Below are 18,582 nucleotides of genomic sequence, written 5' to 3' on the forward strand. Positions count from 1 at the left end.
TAGTATGAAGTCTATTTTTGGATACTGCCTGTACCAATACTTCCAACAGCTTTCCAATTAAACTTTGCAGCAAACAATTTGCTTTCATTTCTCTGGGAACCTCTGATACAGGATAATTGGCAGGTGTGCTGTGCTGAAAGTAAGGAGAATATCTTAAAGACAGTGACTCCAAAGAGGGGAAAAAAGACAAAACAATAACAACAACAAGGAAGCAAGCATTTGTAGAGTAAACTGAACTCACAGAAATGAAGGACTCCTTCAATGCAAGATTTTGTTTGTCTGGAGCAGAAGACTGACCCCATTCAACACCATGAAGCGTGTAATATATGCCTTCCTGTATTGACAAATCCATTTGCTAAAAAGCAGTCTCACAAGAATATTTTGAAATGCTTTGTAATATTTTATGTACACTAAGATGCTTCCTAATCAAAAGAATAACAGCAAAAATCTTAATTTAAAACGAGAAAAACAACTCAAGTAACCCATTTTAGACTAACTTTAGGATAGAAGACACTTTGAAGGCCTCCATCTTCTTTAATATCCTATTTTTGAATGAGTGATGCTTTATACACTTGCTATCTTTACACCGGGAAGAATTACAAATTACAGTGGGGGAGGAATTCCCCTATTGCCCTTTTCCACCCGCTTCCCGCCTCACCCCAGGCCTCACCACCCTATTGTCTATGCCTATACTTTCTTTGGTTCATCTCTTCCTGCCCACCTTCCCTCCTTCCCTCTGAAATTCCTCTTTTATATTTAGTGAAATTAAGTCTTTTCTTTACGGGAGCAATTCTCGGTTCCCAGATTCTTGTCATGTGATGTGTTTGTGTCTGCCATATCATGTCATGCATTTCTGTTGCAACATCTAATTTCAACTCTAAGTACTTTTTGCCACCAGCTGCTGTCATGAACTTGTTCCGCTATGTGGTTCCATCTTCTTTTTGTTGTTGTTGTTGAATTTATTGGGGTGACAATGGTTAATAAAACTGTATAGGTCTCGGGTACAATTCTATAATACATCATTTGTATATTGAATTGTGTGTACATCACGCCAAGTCAAGTCTCCTTCCATCACCATTTATCCCCCCTTTTTACAAGTGATAGTTTCGTTACTTACATTAGCTTTAGGTTATAGTTATTGATTTGCCTAAGGAATTGCTCTATTTCACATTATAGAAATAGATGGACTTTTCTAAGATCTCATTCTGATACCATTAATAATCTGGTTATTATTAACAGTAAAGGAGTAAAGGGGAGACTAGATAGTATAGGCATGACATTTATACAGCTTTGCTAGCAAGCTGCAGTTAACACTCTCCAGGTTTGTTCCCCACAGATCAATGGGGAAAAGGACTGCAAAAAGGCAATTTAGCCCTGGCCGGTTTGGCTCAGCGGTTAGAGCGTTGGCCTGCAGTCCAGAGAGACCTGGGTTCGGTTCCCACTAGGGGCACATACCTCAGTTGCAGTTTGTCCCCGGCCCTGGTTGGTTGTGCGGGTGGCAGCCGCTCGATGTGTCCCTTTCACGTCAATGTTTCTCTCTCTCTCTCTTCCTCCCACTCTATCTGTATGAAAAATGGAAAGATGTCCTCGGGTGAGGATAAATAAAAATAAATAAATAAATAAATCATAAATAAATAAATAAATAAAAATAAAGGCAATTTAGACGCATGCCCAATACAGTCTGGGTGATACGGGAGGATGCTTGACTGTCAGTCACATTTGGAAACAGGTAATTGACCAGAATAGGCATGGCCACTGCAAGGGTGAAAAAAATCTTAGATGTATAAAGTCTTAAACAAAGAAAGCTTTATCTTTCTCTTGCTGCTCATGTCTGATTCCTGGCTTACAGGGCTCTCACGCTCTGCATTTTGCCCACATGGCTCATGGACATGTAGACTCCACACAGTGGACTAATGGACTGAATATAGCTTGATGCCTGATGCTCTGTTAGACCTAGATCCACCATGGAACAGAAACTTTGGACGCTGGCCCTACTTCTAGCTTTGCTAAACCCTCAGCTGCCCTTTTCCAGGACTGGACTAAGGGAACTGGGACTTTACAACCCAAGGAATATAACTTCACATCAATAAAGTCTTTTATCACATCTCATTCTCTGTGGGGGCTCTGGAAATGCTTATTCCAGCAGTGTCCCCAAGAACCCCACTCCCTCTGGTGGTGGAGAAATGTGGCCCACCCATTTCTCCAGTAACAATTCCTCAATGGGGAACAATTCCTCAGTGGGGATCGAAGACTTCATCTAAAGAGTAATCAGTAGGTGGGTGTAGCTAATAACCTGAGCAGGGACAGGTCAACACCTGTACATGTCCAATCAGTTCTTATGCCAAGGAAAATAAAAATAAGTTTTTGGTGGCCTTGGCTATCTATTATTAATTCTTTGTGTTCTTCACTTGAGAAAATGGTGAAACTGACATACAAAGGAAGACGTACTAAGTTTTTCCCCACAGATGATTTCTGTTCATCCTGACACACATTTTTGTTGTGGATAATGAGACAGGGTTAAGTGCTGAGCCTGCATCTGGCCAAGTGCCTGTGTTTTGAAGTTACTTGGCCCACACAAAGATGAAAATGGAAACTCTGGCCTCATAAATTGCTATGAATCTTAGGCAGGTCTGCTTATGTCTGAAAGCCAGAGATTTTGTCACTGTCTTTTCAGAAAACAACAAAAGCTCAGTGTAGATTAATTAACATTTTAAAATTGCTTCAAGATCCTTCGATCTGATTAAATCTAAGCCTAGGCTACCAAGACACTTCTCCTGATCCTCCTCTGGCTGCTCTTTCTCTGTCTCCTTTTCTGAATCCTCATTTTTTTGTCTTTTTTTTTTTATGCCTCACCCAAGAGTCCTTTTTTTCCCCTATTTATCATCAGATAGAGTGGGAGGGAGGGGGGGAGAGAGAGAGAAATAAAGAAAAACATCGATGTGATAGAGCCACATTGACTGGTTGCCTCCTGCACGACCCGACCAGGGTTGGGGACGATGCAACCATGGTACATGCCCTTGTCCGGAATTGAACCTGAGACTCATTGGTCCTCGGGCCGATGCTCTAACTGCTGAGCCAAACTGGCCAGGGCTCATCTTTTTGTCTTAATGTTGGAGTGCCCCAGGGCTCACTCCTTGGTCCTCTTTTCTCCAGCTACATTATCTAGTTGGTCTCATCCAGTCCCCTGACTTCATTTATTTATTTATCCTTAGAGATTTTTAGAAAAAGAGGAAGGGAGAGGGAGAGAGAGATAGAAACATTGATGAAAGAGAACATCGATTGACTGGCTCCTGCATGCCTCCCAATGGGATTGGGCCCACAACCTGGGCATGTGCCCTGATGGGGAGTCAAACCAGCAACCTCTTGGTGCACGGGCCGATGCTCAACCCCTGAGCTACATGGGCCAGGCCAGTTCCCTGACTTTAAATACTATCTATATGTTGGCAACCTACACATTTCTGTCCACCCCAGATACATATATCTGTTTACACCTATCTTCACATGGATGTTTAATAGGCATCTCAAACTTACCATGTCTAAATCAGAGTTTACCAATACCCCCCCCCCCCCCGCACCAAATCTGTTTTTTCTCTATCTTCCCAACCTCAGTAAATGCCAGCTCCACTCTCCCAAGAGCCCAGACCAAAACTCTTGGGATCATCTTTGACTCGGTTCTTTCTCATATCTAATCTGTCTAATTCCTGTGTGCTTTATCTTTTAAATAGAATCAGAATCTAATTACTCCTCTCCATCATTCTGACTTTATTCCAGGCCATCCTTATTTTTCATCCCACTATGTTAATCTTCTTGCTTCCTTACAAATGTTGCTCATATAGCAACCAGTCATCTTAGAAAAAACAACTTATGAGCCTTTTGAAACACGCATAAATGGTGATCACCCTCATGCACCCATCACTCAGCATCAAAAATTGACATTTTGCCTACCTCCTTCTATTCTCTACCCCCTTTTTTTGTAGCATTTAAAACTAATCGCAGCAAAGCCATCCTTTTAATTATCAGATCAAGCTGCTCACAACTTTCCAGTTGCTTCTCTTCTCAGTGAAAGCCAAAGTCTTTATCGTGGCCTATCAAGCCTTCCCGATCTGACGTTGCTCCTCCCACACGATCTCCGCCCACCTTCTTCTGTCCTCACCGCTTCAGTTACACTAGACTTCTCCAACCTTAGCAGCCATTAGCATCACCTGGAAGGCTTGTTACAGCACAGACTGCTGGGCCCCACCTCCAGAGTTTTGCATTTGGGTCGATCTGAAGTGGGCTTGGAGAACTCGCATTTCTAACAATTTCGCAATGTTGCTGCTGTCCAGCGGACATACTTGGAGAACCACCTGCTACATTGTTCTCCTTCCCATTCCTCAACAAGCCAGGCGAGATTTTGCGTAGGAGTCTCTGCACTTTCCTAGGCCCTGGATCTCTCTGCATTACTCAAGATTCATTTTATTCCAACTCTGTTTAAATGTTATCTTTTGAGAGGCCTTCCCTGACCACTCCTAAAATAGCATCCCATTTCTTCACCACGAGTATTTTTCTTCATAACAGGCATTTCTTTTCTCTCATCGGTCTAGATGGCCAGCAGACCTGGTTTTGCTCTCAGTCGTATCCCTGGAACCAAAACCTCGCCGAGTAGATGGTTTACTTCACTCCAACGGATCGCATATTGAGGAAGAAGGCCCAGCTTCTTGCTTGGGACACTAGATGAGCACATCCCTTTCTTCTTGCCTCGGTGTCACCATTTGTGAAGGAATTGGGTGGCAAAGGCTCAAATCAAAAGAGAAAAGGGTGAACAAACGTGCGAGGCAGAGCCATAAGCGAATAGCGAGCGCTACTCCGCTGTGCTTTCGGGCGCCCTTTTCCTGCAGAGACAACACCCCCACCTCCAACCTCCTAGCCCCCCCGCCCGGGTGCCCCACAGCCCCCCACTGCAGGCGCGGGCGCCCCAGTCCCGCCCCGCGCCTGGGCACGCCCGCCCGGCTCCCGCAGCCGCCGCAGCGGCAGGAGGAGGAGGAAGGGGAGGCGCCGAGGGAGGGGTCCCCGGCCGCCGCGGGAGGCCGCATCGCCGTCCCGTCACGGCGTAGGCGCCGGCGGGGCCGAACCCGGAAGTGGCCGAGCCCGCGCCCGTCCGTCCCGCCGCCGCCGCCGCCGCCCAGCACTCCTGTGAGCGCGGGAGCCGCGCAGTCAGACGGAGCGCGCCCGGCCGAGGGCCATGGCCGCGGGGGCCGCCGCCGCAGGTGGTGGCGCTCGGTAGGCGCGCGGCTCCCCCTCCGGGGCGGATGGAACGCGGCTCGGCGGGCGAGCAGTGCCGGCGTCCGCGGCTGGAATGGTGCTGGCGGCGGCGGTCGGTGCCTGCGTTCTGAAGCCCGAGAGGAGCCACAATGGAGACGCCGCCAATGCCCCCCGCGTGAGTGAGCGGGCGGGCGGGCTGTGCCGCTGCGGATGAGCGCGCCGCTGCGGCGCGTGTCGCCGGCCGCGGGCGCTGCTCGGGGACCGCCGTCCGGGGCTCGCCGACGCCGGGGGCGGCGGGAGGTGGGAGCTGCGGGGCGTGACGAGGCGCGGTTCCCGCAGTCCCGAGGCGGACGCGGACGGAAACTCAGCCTGGCCAAGCAGTGACTTAAAACGCTGCCCAGGATTTCCTGGGAAGGGTCTTCCCCACCCCAGGAGGGTAGGAGATTCGGGATGGAGCCGTGCATGGGTACTGCCCATCCTGCTGGTGCCCCGCTGGCCGACCCCTTTCTAAGGGATGGAGATAGGATGCACGGGAGTCCGTTGAAAAAATGATACTGGAAAGTACCAGACGCCCGGCGTCTAAATGGATTGATCTTAGGTTGCTTGCTTCTCCGAATTTCTAGTAAAATTAACGAGGAGCATTTACATCACGGAGTGAGCCGCGGCTGTTCAGGGCATGTGACCTCTTTTACCTGGCACTGCAGAAAATTGCATCCAGAAATCAGAGCATCTTCTGTTTCCTTGGTACCCCGGGCACATTAGTAGTGTAGCGATCTGCCAGGCACAGGTGTCTTTTTCCTTGGTACCCAGACACATTCAAGATTACCTGCAACAAAATTACTCTTTAGAAATAACAACAGCAGAACAATTATATGGAAGATATTCAAGATACTGCATTACTGAGAACAAAGTGTTTTTTTTTAACATTTTGGTAAAAGTGAACTATAAATCATCGAGTTCTGAAATTTTCAGTTTTGATTTGCTTTCCTTTGTTTGACCTTTATGAAGGAACAAGAGCCCTTTGAACTGACTTTTCAAACTGCAGACACTCATTCTGAAGAACAGCTTACCTTGTCATGAGAGTTTATTCATGGAGCCTTATCGTTTTTTACTTCAATTTGGTCATCTTCACTCCATGGCAGTTGTGCCGCCCCAGCCTCTTTTGGTTATTTGGTAGCATTCCAGCCAAAATAAGGATATTAGGCTTGTGCTGAATAATTTTTGATGTTGATCCTTTTAGGAGAGCTAATAGGATTCTGGAATTACAATTTCTAAGAGCACTTATGGAATTTTTAGCTTGAGTAGAATAGATCTTGGGGATCTAAGGAGCAGATGATAAGACTTGAATTGACCCTCCTGGGCAGATAAAAATGAGGGCTCAGTTGCTTTATGGTCACTGTGGCTTTGAGGGCTTTGTGATCGGGTTGTGTTCTCTGGCAGGTTCGGGAAAGCTCCTGATTCCTAGGACTCATGATGGTGGATTGTTAACATCAGCAGTGTGAGCACAGCACCAGCATGAGTTGTGTCCAGGCTTAGAGGCATCTAAGGCAGGAAATCCTACCTGTATATAGACAAAACATAGTATGTACAATAAACCATGTGGGTATTTATCTCTAGCAAACGTGCCCCCTTTATATCAGTTCTCTGCAATCCCTTTTTACTTTTTGAGCAGAGGGACCTAAAGGAAAGAACAAGGAGATCTTAGAATGCAGGTGAAAAAAAAAGGGTGTGGAAAAGCAGGCTCTGGAGGAGGGAATAGAGACATAAACAATGATTTAAATAGAAGTAATTAGCCTTGGCTGGTGGCTCAGTGGTTAGAGTGTCAGCCTGAACACCAAAGGGTCACTGGTTCAGTTCCCAGTCATGGGCACATACTTGGGTTGTAGGTTCAATCCTAGGTCAAGGTGCTTGCGGGAGGCAACCGATCTATGTGCCATCGATGTTTCTCTCTCTCTTCCTCCCTCCTTCCCCCCCCCCTTCCCACTCACTCTAAAAATCAGTGGAAACAAATATCCTCAGGTGAGGATTAACAAAAAAGAAAAAGAAATAATTAAAAATGATTGGTGTGGTGGGGGACACTTTGTAAAGTATGTGATTGTCTGAACACTATTCTGTACACCTGAAACTAATAATAATGAGTGTAAACTGTAATTGAAAAAAAGAAAAGAGGAAAAAAATGAGATAAAAGTGTGGATGAAAATGTTGATAAACGGAATCTAGGAAAGACCAAGTAATCATAATTTTGGTGTTTGGCACAATTCTTTGGTGTTGAGACTCCATCAGTGGTGCTGGAACAGTGTGATAGGCTGAGAGGTAATGGAAAGCTTGCGATGCCAGTAGTGATGAAACAATTGTTAAAACTTAATCATGGGCGGCCAGAGTTGGCAAGACTTTTACATTGTTTCTGTTCATTTAATAATAAATACAAATAGGCTTTATTTTCATTTGGTCTATCTAGGATTAATTCTCATTCCAGAGCTCCTTGAGTGTTACTTACTTTTCCGTAGATCAGAAATAGTCTTCCTTCCCACCCTTTGGCCTGTTTGCTTCCACTCCCACTACCTTATTTTTTTCCTTCTACTCTGAATCATGGATTTGAGAAATGCAGGCAGTTGTTTTGAGAAGTAGCTTCTTCAGCCTCACTGGGCTAGGGCTAGACTAGGACAGAGGCCATTGGAAGTTATTGGGAGGGCTCAGCTTTTCATAAGGCTAGATTTGTAGTCAGAGCTTTAAGGCAAAGATTTTTGACGTGGATTTAAAGTGCCTTGGATGATGTGGTAGGAGCAGGGATTCAGATCCTCTTTGTGCCAGTGTGTGTTTATTACTTCATTCATTCTGCAAATATTTGAATGCCTGTCTCTCTGTTTGGCACTGTGTGTGTGGTACTTTTGTTCATACTTCTCTTTTAACTGTCAGTTTTACATTGCTCTCAAGTCCCAACCTTGTTCTCTTACAACCTGTTGGCATATTGTGTTGGAGGGATGGAGGCAACTGTGCCCAGGCTCCCATGTTCCTTCACTGTGGGCTCGCTGAAATTAGGTTTTCATCTCTTCTCCTCTTTCCACTCCTCATCCTTTTTGATTCTCATAATGATTGTCATTGGACTTTAATATCTCTGCTTATTGTTTTTTGCATCCTTAGGTACATGTAGTATTTAGATGCTATTGCATTTTGGGGTCTGGATGATATTAAGACTTGGGACAGGTACCTCTGAATCTGAAAGGTATGCAACTAAAAATTAGATGTAAATTAATAAAGGAGTTTCAGGCCATAAACTAAAATATACAAAAGGAAATGTAAACTGATAAGCCCTGATCTCAGGAATGTTTTATATATAATCTAGCTTTTAGAGTTATTTTTAAAAGAATTTTCATAATTGTTAAGGGAAGACTAGGAGGTGTAGGGCATCCTTTGACTTCCCCTAACTGACAGTTTTCCTGGGCTTTATATTCCTACTGGTTCTTCTTTCACAAGACTTTCTCTCTACAGGCCTTGCTTTTTTGCTTTCCTTCTCAAAACTAAGCAAACATGCTTCAGATACAACCATATCTTTTTTCAGCCAATTCCACATCACTAAAGACTCTTGAACTTTGGAGGTGTTCCGGCATAGGCTGACAGACATCTTGTTGACAGTGTTCTAAGGGGTTTAAGCAGTAGAAGATTGGTCAGTTTAGAGCAGAATTTCTCAGATTTTTGGATTTTACTGACTTGTAAAATGAAAGTCCAAGATCGAATTGCCAAGCTTTTTGTTTTGCCAAGTAAAGAAATTATTGATAAACTAATTATCAACTATCATCATCTTCTTGTAAAAGAACATTTCAGTGCCCCTTCCCAGTTTAAAGAAGGACATAATCTCAGAATAAGTGGAATAAAATTAGTTTTATGAAAACTTACTACATTGCCCTTATTTTGTCACAGACCAGTTAAAAGTTCATCAAAGGTTGACATTTGTGATTCACTGGACCAGATGACTATTAATGTTTTTTCTAATTCTAAGATTCAATTCCTATGAGTTTGGAACCTTGCCATTGGTTATCCCAATATCCATTTGTTTGTCTTAAAGCCCATTGGCTATACAAGTTTAACTAGTTTTTATGTTTAGTCCTAAGTAAATTGGACATCTCAGATCATAGGTAAACCTCCTTAGTGATGGACAAAGACCTTTAAAATGTTTAGGAGCAATAATGGCCCACAAGGTAATGTTGAAAGAAGACATGTAAATCCATTATGTGTTGAAGGAAGTGTCATATATAAAGAAAATTTCTGCCCTGGCCAGTTTGGCTCAATGGTTAGAGCATAGGCCCTCTGACCAAAGAGTTGCAGGTTGATTCTGGTCAAAGTTATGTACCTCGGTTGTAGATCAGTCCCTGGCCCTGGTAGGGGTTGTGCAGGAGGCAGCCAATCGATGTCTCTCTCTTACATCGATGTTTCTCTCTCTCTCTCCCTTCCACTCTATCTGAAGATAAATGGAAAAATATTCTTGGACGAAGATTTAAAAGAAAGAAAGAACATTTCTAATTGCATTTGGGAACTTGAGAAGAGGATTCTAGAATAGTAGCATTTATGTAGTAGTCTTAAATTTTTGTGATGCTAGGAAATCACTCATCCATCTCCCACTAAATACCCCCAAAACCTCCTGTTTCTAATTTATATTTTCTAATGCATTTAGTAGGCATTTAATAAATATTAGTAAGTGTGCTTTTGTGAAGGTGACTCTAAATTTACTCATCTGTGGCTGTTACAGAACTACACCAGGAGTGTTTATGAAAATAGTTCAACTTCTTTCTTAAGATCAAGATGATACAGAGAATGAAAATTGCCTTTCAGATACTTTTTTAATAGAATTCTATTGAACTCTAAATGTATCTACTGTTCATAATGAGGGAGTTCAGGTTTTTCATATTTTTGACACCTACTATGAGCAGGCTTTGGGAATATCTCAGAAAACAAAACAAAATATTTTTCCTTATGATTGAAACGGATAGTAAACAAATATATAACACAATTACTGTAGTGGGTGGGTTAATATACTTTGTCTTATGCACTTTTTCATTTCAGACCCTTGGCATTTGCTATTTTTTGGCCCAGTTCTTTTCACTGATTCTGCCTTGAAAAACAAGCCCTCGCTTTCTATGACACTACTTTTTCTTGATTTTCTTCTCTAGTTTTTAGGTTGCTAAATGTGACTTTTTTTTTATTCTCACCCGAGGACATTTTTTCTCCCATTTTTTGTTCAGATAGAGTGGGAGGGAGAGAAAGGAAGAGAGAGAGAGAGAGAGAAAGAGAGAGAGAAACATCGATGTGAAAGGGACACATCGAGTGGCTGCCACCTGCAAGACCAACCAGTACTGGGAACAAAATGCAACCAAGGTACGCACCCTTAGTGGGAACCGAACCCGGATCTCTCTGGACCACAGGCCGACGCTCTAAACTGCTGAGCCAAACCGGCCAGGGCTAAATGTGACTTTTTAAAAAATATGTTTTTATTTATTTATTTTTTTCTTTCTTTTTTTTCAGAGAGGAAGGGGGAGAGAGAGAGGGAGAGAAAATCGATGTGAGAAAGAAACATGGATTGGCTGCCTTCTGCACGCCTCCCCACTGGGGATCTAGCCCGAATCCCTGGCATGTGCCATGACCGGGAATAGAACTGGGACCTCTCAGTCCATGGGACAACCAACACTCAATCTATTGAGTTACACCAGCCAGGCTTATTACTTTATTTTGTTTAGTCATGTCAACAACTTACCTTACAATGTAGGTCTCTTATAATTATCTTTTTTCAAAGGTTAAATTACTTTCCCAAGCTTATCATAGAATAGAAACTGGGACTCTAATCTCTCTGTTGATCACTTTTTTGTCTTCTGTGCCTCCTCTTCTTTTCGGTTCGTTGGCAGTAGCTCTTTCTCACAGATGCAGGCCTTGGCCAGTTCTTTTCAATCAGCTGCTAATCAGTAAGCTATGGCTCCATCTGTATGTTAACACTGGGCTCAAGAGCTGTGCTTCAGACTTGAATTTTGAGTTTCTTACATAACATCTACTCTTAGCTCATATCCCAAATTCAACATTTCTGAAAGGGTTAATAATCTTTGTTCTCAAACTGATTTCCCTTTACACCTCCACTTATTTAGTGGAATAATCAATCCATCCAAAGCCTTGGAATGGTCTTTGATTTCTCTCTTTCATCACCCTCCACATCTTATCAGCTCTCAGGAACTGTAGAGCCTTGGTTTCAAGTGTCCATTCTGACTCTACTATTTTGATGAACAGATTTCATCACTTGATACCTGGGTTTTTTTCTTCTATTGAGCTCTGTTTTCTCTCCTCACCTTTCAGTCCACCTACTATTTGATCCCCCAACATCTTAGAGTCTTGTCAAAATCAGTTATCTCAGCCAGGTGGTCACAGCCCCCCATCATTTTGGCCATATCTTATGTGTTCAAAATCTGCTTTATCACAAGGCAGGAGTCTTCAACCCTTTTTCTGTCCTGCCTCCAGTTAAAACAACTTGGAGTTCCTTCAAGAGTTGGAGCCCCATTTCCTTCACAAAGTCTTTCCTATTTCCTTCAACTCATTCCAGCTCTCTTTGCATTCCTATAGTATTTATAATTAGTAACCTGTAATCTTGCATCTGTGTACTAACTTGTGCCCTTCCTTGATGGTTTCAGATGTACCTCCCAGCTAGATGGTAACTGGAGAAGGCACCGATGTTCAGCCTCCTTTATATACTCCCCTCCCTGCTTGGTACAGGGCATGCAGCGGGCCTCTAGTCAGGGCTTACCACCTGATTTATTAACAGTGGTGGTTGTCTGGAGGATTACTAATAATTTTAATTGAATGTTGCAGTTAAAGATGAGGAAGGCTAATAGAATCCATAAAAATATATCTCCGCATTCAGTTTAGCTCCCAACTTCTACATTTTTCTTCTGAACTCTGTGTTTACATTCATGTAGTGTTTAGTGCTTGTATAGCTCCCTGAGGCAAGTAGGGGAGGTGTTATTGTCTTTTACTTTCAGGTTACAGTTTATATTAGACATATTGTGGAATAACAAAACCTTATTTTATAATTAAACAGTCAGAAGCCCAGAGAGGCTGAGTAACCAATCCAAGGTTAGCTGGTTAGTATTTGGCACAGGCAGGAGTACAGTTCAGGTCATCCAGCTGATTCTGGTCCTCTTCTAGTGCCTTTGCATCAGGTGCTGGACAGTGTAGCCCAGTCAGCTGAATTGCCAAGTCATATTGCTGCCTTCCCTTACCAGCCAAGTGATGGCAATACTAGGAAAAGTGGCAAAAGAAAGGTCAGAAATATGAGTGATAAAAGACATGGAAATGTTTGAAATGGATCATCAATCTCCTTCTCTTTTAGCACCTCACAAATATCCCTCTCTGACGGGGCTTTGTTAATTGTTTGTAACATATTCTTTAAAATAAGAATGATCTTGCATAAGACATGCTTTCACCCTGGTCCGTTTCCTGGTAATAGGCACTGTCGGGGACAAAAAGTGCCTGATTGTGCTCTGTTTTTTCACGTAGGTGGGAGGGAAAGGGAGAGAGCCGAGCTGAACTGAAGCAGAGCTTTATTCCGCTCCATTGTACTACTGTCCGAGAGCAATTATACTCCAGCTTCCATCAACCTCTCCACCTCAGACGTCCCAGCCTCCTCCTGCCAAAGCTTCCCCACACACTTAATAGAAAGCCACACAGCCAAGTCCCAGGGGGCAGCAGAGGCGTGGTATAACACCTCCCTCTGTTCACCAATAGATTCAGTGCTCTTCTTTAACGGTTAATCCATTTCAGTAGCATCAGGCATTTCCAGTTTTTCTGGATGTTTCCTTTCCAGTTCTGGGAAATGGGAAACATCACTTTTAGCGATACATGTACTATACTGATGCATTCAGTGGCATTGTTATGATGTCTGTAAGGTGTTCTGTGACTGGACAGGAAGTTTTTTTTTTAATCTTACAAGATGCTTCATATTCAGTTCTAAAACTCTGCATACTGAAGGTACAGTTCAAGTTCTTACATGTGTGTAGGGCAGACATTAACATTTTTTAAGCTATATTTATTTGGTAGTAGCACCATATGTTTATAGGTTACAAGTTAGTATACTGGTTCTGGACCTAATATAAAAGTTTAAATTCTAAACACTTGAAGAAAATGTGCAAAGCATGTCTCATGGCATTTAGCTAATTGCAAAAACTAAAACCACGACTACCTCAAACCAGGATGTGTTTCCAATAGAGAAAGCCCTCTACTATTACACTCTAAGTAATATGGTGGTCATTTGGGTGAGATGAAGGATGTGAGAATATTTTGTTGGGAAACTAGCGTGACATCACAAATATTAGTTATGGTTGACTCTACTTCTGATATCCTGGATTTGTGCATGGAAGTAGTGTTAGTACGATAACCAGCTTCTGAATGTGAGCTTCGCTAGGAAGACAGCAGAGAAAATCAAAGCGATATTACAAAGTAATGGAGAAACTTCAGAGCCATACAGCATGGATAGTGACTTTGAAAACAACAGCTGCTGATGTGAACTTGACAGAAATTTTTGAGTAATGATGGGTGACTCATTGCAGGCAGGGGAGTCTTGCAGCTTTTGAGGTGAACAGGCAGAAGGGAAAGCAGAGATGGTGGCCACCCAGGGGCTAAGTATTTGTGTTCTGAATGTGAAAATGTCTGATTCTCTGCTAAATTTTGCAGCTGCATCATTCATATGAATTATAGCATTGTTCCCATCAGAAAATGTTAAAAACATAACCAACCCAAATTTTCTAGTGTTTGTTCTCAATCTGAGATGATTGTCCTGGAGTGGGAGTGAAGTGGGTGGTGGGGCATATGACATCATTTAAAAAAAAAAAAAAACAACTACGCATAGCCTTCCTTCACCCCTACTCCTAGAGATGCTGTCATTCTGATATACTTAGTCCTATAAAAAAGGGCCTACCTGAATCTTCATGTGAAGAGGGATACTTAAGTATGGTTTGAAAGAATCACTTGGGTCATTCTGACTCTTCTGTCTCCCTCCACTGGAAATTACTGTTCGCAAGCAAACGATGCACATGTAAAGAAACGTGCCTTAATTTTTAAGGTGTGCTCAAAATTTTTGCAGTAGGTTCAAACCTTTGCCTGGTTGTGGAGTGTTGACTCTTTGAAGGAGACAGCCCAGCCTCTGTTACTTCTTTTTGGAGAATTCAGTTATCGTCAGTCATGTGTTCTTAGCCAGAGTTAGAAAGTTACCTGCTCTGAGAAGCCACCCTTGCCCACAGTTGGGAATTTGTGGAAGAGTCAGTCGCTGAAAGAAGGCTTTAGGATGATCTATTATAAAACAGCAGTGTGCGGGGATCCAAACCCTTGAAAGCCTCAACTATTTTAGAGCATGTTTTGTAACATCCATTGGATGGGCCACTGGATAATTTTAAGACTGGTTATGGAATCTAGAGTTAGGGAAAGACTTAAAAGTGAAAAACCTTGGAAGAGTATCTCCTCCAGATATTTTAAAGGAGACAGTTCTCAGAATGAAGAGCAAGGGAAGCGGGGATAAGATACAACTCTGCACTTAATAGTATAACTTAAAGGGTTACCTTCCACATAGCTGCTTCCTAGTATCTGTTCAGTTTCCACATCTGTAGTTTTAGACATGAAGTGTCATTTGTGCTTCTGAATGAGAGACCCTGTAACACAAAACCACATAGGAAATAGAAAATTATGGAAAGGGCCTTGGTGTTGCAAATGTAGACCTGTGTGGCAGGGTGCTGTATTTGTAAGTGGCTATCAGTATCGAGAACACTAAAAAATTCAGTGTTATTTCTTACTTATTCCTTTAAGCCTTTGAACAAAGTCTTTTCTTTCTGGAGTTTCTGGAGAACATAAAAAAAGTGGGAGCTGAAAATAGCTTTAAGAAAGCACCAATATAGACATTGATTGTTGTATGATACTTGTCTTAAAGTTACTCTAACACTAGAAGTTCTAATTTCTTAAGCCATTATAAATATTCTTGACTCTTAATGACATTCTTTCTGGGGCAGACTTGCTTTCGCTTCTATTCTGAACATTTTCTGAAAAGCTTTCTATGATAGTTTGCTAATCCTCAGTATTACATCTTTCTCTCTGTTGTTGTAAACTCTAAGTTATTAAACTGGAAGCAGATATAAACATCATTAAATTGCTGTATATGTGGACATTCTACGTTATATGATCAGACAGTTGGGTTGCGTATAGCTACATAATTTCTCCTTTTTTCTTCTATTTTCTTTATGAAAGAATGGCGGGAAGTGGCATTATGAGAATATGTCTTACACCATAATATATTTCCCCAGCCCCCTCACCCAATCTAGATGTACTGCCATCTTTTGGCTTCTAGACTTACTAGTTCTTTTTCTTAGGCCAGGTATAACTCATCCCTACACACACACACACACACACACACACACACACACACGAGAGGCCACAGGGCGTAGAGAGCGCACTGTTCCGTTCCGTCTCCCACTCCAGCTGGGGTCATCCATTGGAGGCAGTGCCTTGCACTGTCATTCGGAAGGCCCCTTACTCTCAGGCAGTGGGGAAGCAGAGCAGGTGCTCACCTCTAGTATACATGTTCTGGAATAATAAACTGTGTCAGTGTGGATTCTGGGGTGTGTGGGAATGAGTAAGGATAACTTACGTGGTTAATGTTGGAGGTTACCTTAATGTTCGAGTGCCCAAGTTTCATGCCTTCATGTGCTGCTGTCTAGGTCAGCAATTTTCTACTGATGTGCTGCAAGAATTTTTAAGATATGCAATACCTGACTATTTAGTCAGGGACACTGACATCTTTTCCCTTAGATTGTCAAATAAATAAAAAAATGACAACACCCAACACAATAATAGCCATGTGAATGAATCAAAATTATACCTAATTTTATGGTTAGATTGGCAAAACATATATTTTTTGGTGTGCTACAGAATTTTAGTAGTTAATTTATGTGTGCCATGAGATGAAAAAGGGTGAAAATCTCTGGTCTAGGTAATCAGTGATGTCCACATTGCTGTCTGCAGCCAGATTTTTCTCTCCAACTCTAGGCTCCCATCTGATATCTTTCTGACATCTTTACTTCGAGGTCTGATATCTTAAAACCGACATATATAAAACTGAGTTCTTGATCTTCTTACCCCCAAACTGGTTCTACTTGCAGCCTTCCCCATTCAGTTAACAGACACTCGATCCTTCCAGTTGCTCAAGTCAAAAACCTTGGAGTTATTCTGACTTTCTTGACATGCCATATGTGAACAAATCTTGCATTCTGTGAACAAATCTCATTGACACCACCTTTAAAATATATCGGAACCAAGTCCCTTCTCATCACTGCTCCTATCTCCACGGTTACTACCCTGCTCTGAGTGACTTTCATCTCTTACTGCATTACTCTCCTAAATATCTTCCCCCCTTTCATCCTTGACCCATATAGACTATTCCCGACCAGTAGCCAGAATGATCCTTTGAAGACATGAGTTGGATTGTGTCACTCTTCTGCACTGCTGCCCGTTTCACTCAGGGTAAAAGCCCACGTCCTTCCAATGTCTTGCAAGGCCCTACACAGTCTGCACTCCCCTGTCCCGGCCCCAGCCCGTCTCATTGCGGGCTCCTGCCTCCCCTTACCTTGCCCTTTGTCTTTTTCCCATAGCTCATCATTTTCTAATGTGCTTCTTACTTTAATGATTTATGTGTATTTGCCCCCCCTGCCCCGATCCCACACACTAGGCTCCAAATTCTGTGAGGACAGGGATCCTTGTTTTTTTAATTGATATATTCCCAAGTGCCTAGAATAGTGCTTTCATACATAGTGGGCACTCAAAAAATGTTTGCTGAATGAATTAATGAAGGATAATGTCTAAAAAAAATGAATCAGCCTTTCAGAAATGGGTCAGGAAAGGAAGAGGAATGAAGAGAAATGCCATAGTAACTAATGATGTTTGCCTGTCGTTCTTGTGTATACATGTATGATGTTTTAAGGCTTAATTTGGTATCCCGACTGTTTTTATTTCATGGGTTTAATAAGGTATAATTTACATGCCGTAAAATTCACCTATATGATTGTTCAAATCAGTAAGTTTTAGTAAATTTCTTGAGTCGTACAACCATTTTCTCAAAGTTCCCTTGTGTCCATTAGCAGTTTAATTCCACCTCTTCCCCTGGGTCCCCTGATTTTATTTGCTTTTATTTGCAATTATTTGGCTCCCAAGTCTCGAAAGAATAATTTGTACAGTAATACCAATATAGCCTTGTGCTTTTAAAAATTATAAATTTAAATATGAACTTAAATATTAATTGCTAAATGTAGAAAATGGTATTGAACCTTAGTGAAAAGAATGAGCTTGAGAGTCAGACACGCCTCTTAACGAGTTCGAGCATTTACCAAGTCACCCACATTTTTTGCCTCAATCTCTTCATCTGTTAAATGAGGATAATAATACTAATTAGCTCACAGGAGTTGTGAGGATTAAGCAAAAGTGAATAAAAACTACTTAGCATACTGGCTGCCATATAAGTAATACTCAATAAACTTTAGCTAACATGTCTTGATAAAGTAGGTTCAAAATCGTATCTGGGATAAATAACCTTACAAGTAGTGATCAGAATTAAAATCAGACACTAAGTTTATGAAATTTGTGTAAAATATGATCCTGTTCCTCTCTTGGTTTGTAAATAACATATGACTGTAGCAGATTGTAAAACAGGTTAATTTCCAACAGAGGAGGTCATTTTTTAGCATTTTTATTTGGAGGTATCTGCTGTACCATGTTCACTGAATTTTCAGTGCTCATCTTTGACACCAGGGAGGTAACTGCCCACTTTTTTGTTAAAATCGTAGTGACCATCAGGAAGTGTTCTGAATTGTGTCTTGATCTTACATTGGGATATACTGTGAGATTTCCTCTAAAGAAATATGGGGGGGGGGGGGCGGCATTCACTGTATCTTTTGCAGCTGGATAAGCCTGAACTAAATTATCTTTAATAAGGTCTTTTTCTGTTTTTTGTTCTTTTCTTTTATGTACAGATGCACAAAGCAGGGTCATCAGAAGCCTCTCGATTCAAAAGATGATAATACTGAAAAACACTGCCCAGTGACAGTGAATCCTTGGCATGTGAAGAAAGCTTTTAAAGTCATGAACGAACTAAGAAGGTATCATTACATTGAATATATGTAAACATGGGTGTCTTCCCTTTATTTTTCAGTTGTTTATGGTAAATATAGTCCTCTTGCCTCATTGTTGCTGTGTTTGATACAGAGAACATTAAAAGCTTTTTCTGCAAGAGTTTTAAAAAAAGAAAGATCAAATAACTGATCCGAAGTGTGAATG

The 18,582-nt window shown here is 42.1% G+C and overlaps 1 protein-coding gene across 8 annotated transcripts in view; it reads left to right on the forward strand.

Annotated features, from left to right (window-relative positions):
• Nucleotides 1–2,311: 2,311 nt before the first annotated feature.
• KLHL2 (kelch like family member 2) overlaps nt 2,312–18,582 on the forward strand; it is a 99,525-nt gene continuing 83,254 nt past the window's right edge. For 2 of the 8 annotated variants that reach the window (XM_036281574.1, XM_036281579.1), the window contains exons 1-2: nt 8,177–8,464; nt 18,279–18,404. In XM_036281574.1, coding sequence (XP_036137467.1) covers nt 8,400–8,464; nt 18,279–18,404 — 191 coding nt within the window. In that variant the 5' untranslated portion in view covers nt 8,177–8,399. Of the gene's footprint in view, nt 2,318–5,076; nt 5,417–8,164; nt 8,465–11,151; nt 11,158–18,278; nt 18,405–18,582 lie in introns of those variants that run through there. The other 6 variants (XM_036281585.1, XM_036281578.1, XM_036281575.1 and 3 more) reach the window with 6 other exon arrangements.

This window comes from Molossus molossus, unplaced genomic scaffold (assembly GCF_014108415.1).
Source record: "Molossus molossus isolate mMolMol1 unplaced genomic scaffold, mMolMol1.p scaffold_m16_p_4, whole genome shotgun sequence".
In the NCBI taxonomy this organism is placed as follows: domain Eukaryota; kingdom Metazoa; phylum Chordata; class Mammalia; order Chiroptera; family Molossidae; genus Molossus; species Molossus molossus.